General features: G+C 48.0%; 1 protein-coding gene across 1 annotated transcript; it reads left to right on the top strand.

The window, feature by feature from the left end:
- The first annotated feature begins 4,096 nt into the window (after positions 1-4,096).
- Positions 4,097-8,235, top strand: LOC139814915 (uncharacterized). The gene is made up of 3 exons (XM_071781438.1): positions 4,097-4,285; positions 4,824-5,477; positions 7,957-8,235. Exons 1-3 carry the CDS (start codon positions 4,097-4,099, stop codon positions 8,233-8,235), a joined length of 1,122 nt encoding a protein of 373 aa, XP_071637539.1.
- The last annotated feature ends 2,451 nt before the right edge of the window (positions 8,236-10,686 follow it).

A 10,686-nucleotide genomic window follows, 5' to 3' on the forward strand; every position in this document is an offset into this window, starting at 1 on the left:
ATAAGGTAAAACTCCTTCTTTCGGAATAGTCGAATAGCCAAAACAGTCGATAATGTCAGTATTCTTCAATTACCACCGGCCCCCCGGGCAGTCACGAAAATTTACCCCAGGGTTGTCGGTCTTTAATAGTATCTCGTCGGTGCTTATACTTACTTGGTCCATCGTCGGTGATCCCTCGAAGTCCATCGTCGATCCTTGGTATGCGGTGATGCGAGAATCCTGGTATCGGCGGCAACGGTGATCCAGCGTTGGCAGGAACCTGAAAATAAAGGAGAGGAATTAGATTGATAATCTGCGAAGTCATGACTACTTGCCTTTTTGGTTGGTAAAGGTTAAACTGAGTGGCGACCGTGTAAAGGAAACAAGCATCGGGAATCGGGCACCCAAAACATAACGTCCGGTCACACCCATATGCTTTGTCCAGGAGAAGACGTTGGTGCCGCCAATTCCTGGCACCGTCACTTTTTGATGACGCCGACCCTATAGGCGTGTTCATAGGGTCCTTCTGAGGGTGTCTATATATGTTGTTCCAGGAGATGGTGCTGGTGCCCCGAACTCCTGGCACCTTGGTTTCAAGATGACGCCGACCTTATAGGCGTGTCCCTGGGACCCCTCTGAGTAGATTAGTCGGGATTATTCCAGGAGATAATGCTTGTGCCACGCACTCCTGGTCTCTTGGTTCGAGAATGACACCGACCTTACAGGCGTGTTCCTCGGCTTACTCTGATAATGGCTGTGGCCCTTGTTCCTGAAGATGACGTCGGTGCTTCTAACTTCCGGCACCGAGATCTTAGGATGACGCTAATCGCATAGGCGTGTATATCGTGTGTCGCGCGATGCATTTTTAATGTTTATTCCAGGCGAGGACGTCGGTGACTCGAACTCCTGGTTCCGCAACACTACGTCGAAGCCGCTTTTACGGGCATGTGTGTTCAAACCGTATCTTATTTGTGTAGCGAATTGCCGCTACTGCAATTAAATGTTCTGTCGGTTTACAGTAATAAAATGCACTATTTATGAGGCTATTAGAAAAGTTTATTAAGTATCACTATTGTACAGGAGACTCGAGAATAACGAGTATGACGCAACTTAAATTACACTAGAAGCTAACGCGTAGACGCACGAATGTGTATGTATTTGTGTCTAACAAGAGAATGTCGGTGTGGCGCGGCAATGGAAGAGCTCGGCTTCCCTGGATCACGAACTCACTAGATGAGTAGTGGGGAAACTCGACGGTGGCCACATTTGTACTACATGAACCTCCATCTTTTCGGAGTAACGCGCAACTATTAACAATTAATGTGAATGATTTCGCCTTATGGGCATTGCCGGGGCTTGCCTCGAATGAGCCGCTTAAGTCGCTTGACGGAGACCCCCTGGATGGGCAATCTGGAATCGCAAACCCTTTTTCGTTTACCTCGGATCCGCCCCTGATTCGACGCAATTCGCCCTTCATCCCTTTCAGCCGCCCGCTTCGGGAAGACAGCGGGGGTCGCACCAACACGTTATATTATCGATTGGGCGTTCGGGGGGAACTAGCCCAGGGGGTTGGCGTCAACGACCGACAACGTGCACGAAAACTAGCTACGTATAACTAACTACTTATCTTCGGAAAGAGACGGCGAAAACGTCTTCGAGAAGACCTGGTATACGTTCCTTATAGGTCGGCGTCAATAAATGATAACGCGTGCGGAAACTAGCTACGTAAAGCTCATCTTCGAGATAAGACGGCGAAAACGTCTTTGAAAAGACCTGATAAACGTTCCAAGTAGGTCGGCGTCAACAAACAATAATGCGTACGGAAACTAGCTACGTAGAGATAATCTTTGAGAGGAGAGGGCGAAAACGTCTTCGAGAAGACCTGGTAAACGCTCCGAGTAAATCGGCGTCAAAGAATAGTAACGCGCGCGAGAAATAGCCACATGGAGCTCATCTCCAAGGTGTGACAGCGGAAAGGGCTTCGACAAAACCTAGTAAACACTGCCAGAGGGTCGGCGTCGTTGGCAGAAAACTTAAGGCGTTCACGAGCACCTTCTTCTGGAAATTCGACCACCAACGAGCCAGGGAGCATCCTTCAGAGGATGCGCATAGGTCGGCGTCAACGGCGGAGAGCAGACAACGTCTACGAGCACCTTCTTTAGGGAAGTCGACTACCAATGAGTCGGAGAGCATCCCCGAGGAATTGCGCATAGGTCGGCGTCAACAGCCGACAAAATCTAGAAAAAGTAGAAACCTAGTGCAGCGGTGCCAATAGAGAAGGACCTCCACGTTCTACTACAAGTGGAAATTTCCATGCGTAAGCCTCCAGAAGAAAGCCACGGAGTGCGGACGTGATAATCACGCGAGACAGCATGGGCACGTGCACGTAAACACGCAAAAACCGCGAGAGAAAGTTATGACGTCACAGCGAGCGGGGAATAACAACCCGAGAGTAGGGATGGTTCGAGATAGTGGGGAGCCAATGCGAGATACGTCGCTCGAAACAGTTTCTCGGATACAGGCGTAGCGTGCGGATGTATTACGCACTGTATATTACAACCGGGTACTCCCGCGTATAACGCGTTACTTACTTGTTTAACGATAGCGAGCGGTAGATAGATACCATCTGTAAAAGTGAACGACATATTGCGTGCGTGAATTGAAATATTGTAAAAAGTACGAACATCAACGATCTAAAATAAATAAATCGTTAATTGTGAAATTAAGTCTCAAGATTAATTTGAATACTTATCTTCTACTTACCTTGTCCATCGGCGATGATCCATCGTAATCCAGCGACGATCCGGTATGCGAATAGACGAGGATCCGGGGAAGTCCAGCAGCAGCGATGATCCATCCGAGGCGGGAACCTGAAACAGAAGAAGAGAATTAGTACACATTAATAATCGAGACGAACTGCGATCCAGTATAAGATAAGGCGAGGATCCGGGGAAGCAGAACAGCAGCGTTGATCCATTCTGGGTATCAATCTGAAAATAAAAGATAATTATTAGATTCTTGATAATAATCGAGAAAAGTCCTATACCTTCTCGGTGATAGTAGGTCAAACCGAGTGGCGACCGTGCAATAGGAACATAAATCGCGTGAATCGTGCTCTCGAGTAGCATCGTCCGGCTACACCCTAATCCGGCTATCGCACAATCCGAGCGTTCCGGACTCACCATCGTTACATGGGCTCTTGCGGCCGTTGGTCGTTACTTCCGCCTGATTGTGCCCGAATCGCGGGCCGTTCTCCGCTCTCAGCCACCTCTCCGGAGCGTGCGGCTGCAAGGTCTGAACCTTGGCACCGAATGTTTACGCATCGGCCGGTTCCCCAAAAGATGGAAAGAGGCCAGCCTAGTCCTCCTGCCAAAGGCGAGTAAGCCCGCGGACTCCCCGTTCGCGTACAAGCACACGAGGTGAGCAAAATCTTTGAGAGAATCATTGCCGAGCGCCTCGTCCAGCACCTGGCCCAGAGAGAAGGTAAAGGGCTATCTGATGACCAATTCAGCTTCCGTGCCGGGAAATCTACCGTGGACGCGATTAGGCGCGTTATCTCTCGCATGGGGGCCGAAATTGAGGGCGGGAGTGACACTGGAAATGTCATTTGACGTTATCAATGCCTTCAACTCCCTCCCCTGGGAGGTAATAGGGAGGGCGCTGGTGAGGTTCAACATCCCTCCCTACCTGATTATGGTCATCAGAGACTATTTCCGGGACAGAGGGTTAACGTACACGGACCGAGACGAGGTCCTGAGGATCAGGCTCATGGAGCGCAGTATTCCGCAGGGGTCGGTGTTGGGACCCCTGCTATGGATCATTGCCTATGACCTGGTCCTCGGGATAGCCCTCCCCAGGAGTTGCTGGCTCTCGGAATATGCCGATGACATATTCTTGGGGGTCGGCGGAGAGGGCTGGCAGGAGGCAGTTAGGCTGGCCAATGTAGCGGCCGCCAGCGTGGTGCACGCCATCCGGGCACTGGGCCTGAAGGTGGCTCCCCAGAAAACGCAGGCAACGTTGTTTAATGATCCCTCTGCGGGGGGGACGCCGCGCTGCCGGGGGGCTCTGGGTGGACGGGACGGAGGTCCCGATCACTCCCCATCTTAAGTACTTAGAGATGTGGCTGGACCGGAAGAGAAGCTTCGGCGAGCACGTGGCCCGTGTGGCTCCGAGGGCGAGGGTGATGGCCAACAGCCTGGCTAGGCTGTTGCCCAACATTGGCGGGGCCAGCGGGTACGTGCGTCGCCTCTACGTGGCAACAATCCACTCGCTGCTGCTCTACGCGGTACCGAATTGGACGGAAAAGGTGGGCTATAATACCCGCCCTGGTAAGCAGCTGGCGGCGGCCCAACGGCTGATAGCCAACAGGGCCGCCAGGGCCTACCGGACCGTTTTCTAGCAAAACCACTGCCAAGAGAACGGGCTTGGAAAAATTAGCGGGGAAAGAAGACCCTGTTGAGCTTGACTCTAGTCTGGCACTGTAAGGAGACATGAGAGGTGTAGCATAAGTGGGAGATGGCAACATCGCCGGTGAAATACCACTACTTTCATCGTTTCCTTACTTACTCGGTTAGGCGGAGCGCGTGCCCCAAAGGCTTCGTGCCCCGGCGGTCACGGTGTTCTAGAGCCAAGCGTGTCAGAGTGGCGTGAGGCCTCGCGGTCGATCGCCGTTAATACTCCCGCGTGATCCGATTCGAGGACACTGCCAGGCGGGGAGTTTGACTGAGGCGGTACATCTGTCAAAGAATAACGCAGGTGTCCTAAGGCCAGCTCAGCGAGGACAGAAACCTCGCGTAGAGCAAAAGGGCAAAAGCTGGCTTGATCTCGATGTTCAGTACGCATAGAGACTGCGAAAGCACGACCTATCCACGAGGCCTATCGAGAGGGCGACCACCCTCGCCGGGATTCCCCCGAATCACCTAATCGCCAAGTCACACGCCCGTGTATATACACGGACCAAGGCGATCAGAGACAGGGGGGACATCATAACGGCGAGGGCCAAGAGGACGCTAAAGCTCCAGGCCAAGGCGACCCTCCTACGCAAGTGGAAAGATTTCCTCGCGAATCCCCGGTTAGGGGGCAGGAGGGTCAGGGAGGCCATCCGGCTAGTCCTTGAGGAATGGGTGGAACGTAAGGGGAGAGGCCTTACGTTACACACGGCACAGGTGAACACCGGGCATGGGTGCTTTAGTGACTACCTGCGCCGGATCGGGAAAGAGCACACCACACGCTGCCTTCACTGCCCGGAAGAGGCAGACACGGCACAGCACACGCTAGAGCATTGCCCAGCGTGGGAGGAACGGCGCCGTGTCCTCCGGGCGAGCGTAGGAGAAGACCTCTCCCTCTCGGCCATCGTGGCTGCGGTGACCGAGGGGGTAGTAGATCAGATTAAGTGGAAGGCGTTCGCCTCTTTCTGCAAAGAGGTTATGTCACAGAAGGAGGCAGTCGAACGCATTAAGAGGAGGGAAGCTCCCCCTTCTAGCGAGGGTAGCGACGGGGTTGGGCCGCGCCGCTGGCCGCTGCTACCATTACGGCGGCGGCGTCGCGGGCCTGGAAACGGCCCCCCCGTCGCTGCTCCGAACGCGAGGGGAGACGGCGCATGACAGCCCCGGGGGGGGGGGGAGAACGCGGCTGATAGTGGCGCGCACAGGAGGTACCTTCCCCCCTTTCCCCCCCTTTGGAACGGGAAGAAGGTTGCCACCGCCAGCAATCAGCTTGGCCCGATAACACCACCGCCGAGACCAGCCACGGCAAGGACTCCCGCGCCGCCTCCGCCGCAACAAGTTCCGGCCGACGTCAGGCTCTAGCAGGCAGAAGGATCGCAGCTACCGCCCCCGATCCCGGTGCAAGTGGAGCCCGGTCATGTCATCTGGATACCCCACTTTCACGCGCACGTCTTCCGACAGCGGTCGGCGGCCACCTAGCTGTGATATTGGTCCTTCTCCTAAGAACTTCAAGGGGAGGACTGCAGGGGTGGTGCGTGCGTGCGGGCGGGGTTACCGCGCGTCCGTAGCACAAACCACCCCTGCTAGAAGGGCGGCGGGTCTGGGCGGATGTCCCCCCATCACGTTGCAACACCTAAGAAGCAGCTCGATCCGAGCGAGGGAAACACCTTGGCGTTTCCCGGGCTGGTGCCTAGATCGGGCTAAGCGCTGGGAGACCCCGGAAGAATCAGCGCGTTTTCCGGGGTTCCCCTCTTGCAAGCGCTGAGAGGGACATCCGCAGGAGTTTTAGCCGGTAGGCCATGCATGCAGTATCGTGGGCGATATGCATGCATGAAATCCGGCACTCCCTCCGCCTCTCCCCGGAGGCGGGGGGGTCTTCCCCCTCGGGGGCTACTGGATAAACCGGGCAACCGGGATTCCAGTAGTTGAAGATTTCTCCTGCGATAAAAAAAAACGTCAATGTCCTATTTCGCATAGTTGGCACCTTTTCGATAAGTATTTGCATCTTCTTTTCATTAAAATAACTAACGTCTTATACACCTTTATAAAATTAATAAATAAAACTGTGATTCGTTAATCAAATACTTATTTGATGCCTATTTTAATGCATTTATGCAAATATACTGATACTTAATATATCTGTTAAATATAATTACCTTTATTACCGCAATTTTCTTCATAATTCATACATAAATGTTAAGTAAATAAAGAATAATTAAGAGAACCCAGAATTGAAAATTGTATTGTAAAATAGAGATAATTGGCATTTAAAAATTTTAATTAAATATACAGAAATAAATATGCAATGCGTTATTGATTTTAACGTGCTGATTATAATACCTTTTAGTAAGACAATTTAATTAAAAATTCTGATGAGAGAGGAAAGTAATTCTGTATTGGAATGATTGGATTATCTTCTGTCAATTATTACAAAATTATGCAATCTATGCATGAATTGTATAGGCAGTTTATTTTTTATAAAAAGAATTCGATAATATGGGATTACTTTCCTCTCTCATCAGAATTTTTAATTTAATTGTCTTATTAAAAGGCATTAATTGATCCGCAAGTTGAAATCAATAACATACTGCGATCTACTATTCGTATAGCACTTATCTATTGTACGCCGTTCTGCTTTTAATATTATCGAATACAACGAAGGAGAAATCGAAACCGCGTTACTAACATGGTAACACTGAATATATTAGGTATGCCTAATTTATTTTGATCCCATAAATCTTTTAATTCAAGATTTCGAGATTTAGTAACTTCAGCTAGCAACAATAAACTTAATAGAGCTTTAATTTTTTCTAAGTTTTTTTAGCATTTTTTTTGTCTGGTAAAATTTTTTTGTATAGATCTTACATAAATATTCGTACAATAAACGACATTTAAAATAGTACTTGTTATAATTAAAAAAAAAAAACAATTTAATGGATTTAGCATTTTTATATTTTTTTAACAACAGGTAACTAAGGTATTATATTTATTGATCTAGTACGGACATTTCAAGAAGAAATCTCTTCTTTTGATTTTGTGCCATCTTTTCCCCAAAAACATTTTGTTAAACGGTTTTCTCTTCTTCAACAGTTTCTTCAATTTCTAATTTTAGCAGGTATCGTAATTCGATGTTTCAAATTCATGTTATGTTATCTGGTTTTCTTTTTCTGTATCACCATTATACAGAAAACACCAAGATTTCGTTTTCGAAATGTTATTCTAAAACATTTCTTATTCTTTAGGTGGCATGTTGAGTCTTCCTAAAATTTTTTTATATATTAATCAGACTAAAATATATATAGGAAAGACCGGGGCAAAGTCGTCACTATTTTTTTGATGCCGATTTTTAACAACATGAAACAACCTAGCTTCCGAAGCGCGGATCTAGCTCGCGGCTGGTCAGGGTTCGGAGTAGGCGCGGAGGAAGACACAAGACGCGGTTAACAGGTGAAACGTATTATTCTAGAATAAGTGCTCGCGGTATTTACAACGGGTTAATATCTACAAACACAATTGTTTGCGATATTCACAGCGAGTAAATCTGGGTTCGATAACAAGTGTTCGCGAGATCTACGATGGTTGGCGTGCGCAAGATACAATAAGTGGTGTGTCGCGGGCGGCGCGCGATAACACGCGGTACGTGCGGGGCGGAGCCGGTACTTTCGGCGGTCTCGCGGGCCGAATCGTGTTACAATGGGTATCGGTACGGGCGGAGCCGGTTTTCCCGGGCGGTGCGGATCGGAGCGCGGGAAAATGGAGCAAGGCGTGGAGCGCGAAGCACGGGCAAGATCGCGGCAATTCGGCGCGGTAAGCGGCGGGATCGAGCTTAGCGCGAGGTCGACCACCGAGAAGCGTTCGGTGGAGGCTGACTGCAAGCATCGAGAGGTGGAACGGTATCCGATCGAGAAGCGCTCGGTGGAGGCAGAGAAGCGCTCTGCCCCCGTTCGGATATCCTCGGGGAGGAAGCCGGTCGTTTGTCGAGACACGCTCGACGAAGACAGAGAATGCCGGAGGCGCTCTACCCTCTCTGCGGACTGGCTTCGGATAAGCAGATAATCAAGGAAGCTGGTCGTCTGCCGAGACACGCTCGACGAAGACAGAGAATCCCGGAGGCGCTCTACCTTCTGTCGGACTGGCTGAATGTGGGAACTCAGGATCAGTGCGGTCGGTGAGACGGATGATCAGGAATCGCAAATTGTGCCAGCGACGCCTGGCTTATATGTATACGCGTCGCGGCGGCGTTACGGCGTGGCGGGGGTAGCGACGGCAATCGCGAGCGCCGGGACGGTGCGGCGGAACTATCGGTGATTACGGCGTCCCGACGCCGCGATTGCGTTCGGCGGTCTTCGGCCGCCTTCGGCACCGCTCGGCACGGTGAGGCGGTTGCCGCGGTAAGCGGTAAGTCCGTTCGCGGACTTCCTACTGTTACATGGCGTAATTAAAAAAATACGTTGGGCACACCGTGCCCGTTCTCCACCCCGCGGGTGGTCGGCTGGGTGGTGTTCCTGCCGGAACAATGCATATTTGGGGGTGCATCGTTACAAACAAAACAAATAATTTTAGTAAAATGTGGTATATACCGTTGTAAAGAGTGAACCCTTGGGATACAAAATTTATAAGAACATTTATGGTCTACGTCGCTTTGTTCAACTGGTATAGAGTGAAAACGACAAAGGTACAAAAATTGAAATGTCAAAATTGCTGGGGCGGAGTTGTCACTCCATTCTCGGACTGAATTTTAAACAAAAATTTATAATTCCGATCATGAAAAATGATAGGATACATTTTATTAAATATTTTTTAATAGAAAAATGGAAACATTAATTAAAAACATGATGGCGGAAAATAATTACAAGAAAAGCGCACACATTTATGTGCCCTACGCTCGCACGAAATGCACTGTTTCTCGTCAGCTCTATTCTGTCATCTTTGAGCACACGCAGTACATATTATCCAAGTCTTCACCGGAATCCGACCACTGTTGCTTCTTTGACTTTGATTTTCGCCCGAAGCCTCCATGATAGATATGGCATGGTGACGACTTCGTCCCGAACACCGATTTTAAGTTTGATCGCTCATGAAATATTAGAAATCAACAAAAATAAAAAAAATTTTACTGAATTCGTGTTCAGCATGCATTACTCTTCAGAATCACTTATCTCGAGATTCGGAGAGAAAATAATATTTAGAATATTTAAAATTTTCGACGCGCAAAAAATTTTACTTTTGACCTCCGAAAACTCGTTTGCCTTAATGAAAATCACAACATAGCATATAATCTCACTCAACTCCGTTGGTACATGGGCACCATAAGTAGTGTTTACAATATTAATGGCGAGTTCACACAACATACAGATTTCAAGATAATTGTAGTGACGACTCCGCCCTGGACCCCTATTCTGTAACTTGTAACGACAGTGTCGGTATCGTTACGTTGTCGTTGCGCAGGTATACTATATGGAAAAAAAGCTGCGCAACGATGACATAACGATACCGACACTGTCGTTAGAGTTACAGAATAGGGGTCCTGGTCTCTCTCTCTCTCTCTCTCTCTATAATATTAAATATTTATTATTAACAACACATGGTTTGCATTAGATAAATTTATAACAATTACTTCTTTTTTTTCTAAGCATTTACGCATATGTTTTCGTTGAATTGCTATTTCTTCTATTTTATATTAACTATAATTATAATTATACATTATTATTTATTTATTATGCAAAGATATTATAGACTCATAACTTTGTTCAAATTCATATAATTATTTTGAACTTATAATATAAACTCTTATCATACTTATCATACTTATTAATTTCTGTAACGTGACTTTTGTAACGATTTCCTAATTTCTACATCTCAGCAAGTTTCAGTAGATCAGTACTATGAATGTTCAGGTCCCAAATTCTTTCCATTATGTAGGAAAGATAGCCAATTAATTACAGTTTATATTTGGATATATTCCGCACAAATCGTCTCGCATTTATCGTAGCAGGATGAAACCACTATTTCTTTCTGCTGAGAAAATGATACTTTCACACACGTTTCGTAATTTTCATATAATTCCTGTATGAGATGTGATTGCAGAAGTTGTGTTGCAAACTATGTAGTACGTAATGTAGAGGCAACGTCCTATATCGATTAATTTAATACACATTTCCACGACGTATGACCGACGTTTGACAACCCAGAATTATCGAACTGACAATCTGATATTATTGTAATTATATTGTTCTCCTCGTTTACGTCACTTTTCCTTCAT

Source organism: Temnothorax longispinosus, chromosome 6 (assembly GCF_030848805.1).
Source record: "Temnothorax longispinosus isolate EJ_2023e chromosome 6, Tlon_JGU_v1, whole genome shotgun sequence".
Taxonomy (NCBI): domain Eukaryota; kingdom Metazoa; phylum Arthropoda; class Insecta; order Hymenoptera; family Formicidae; genus Temnothorax; species Temnothorax longispinosus.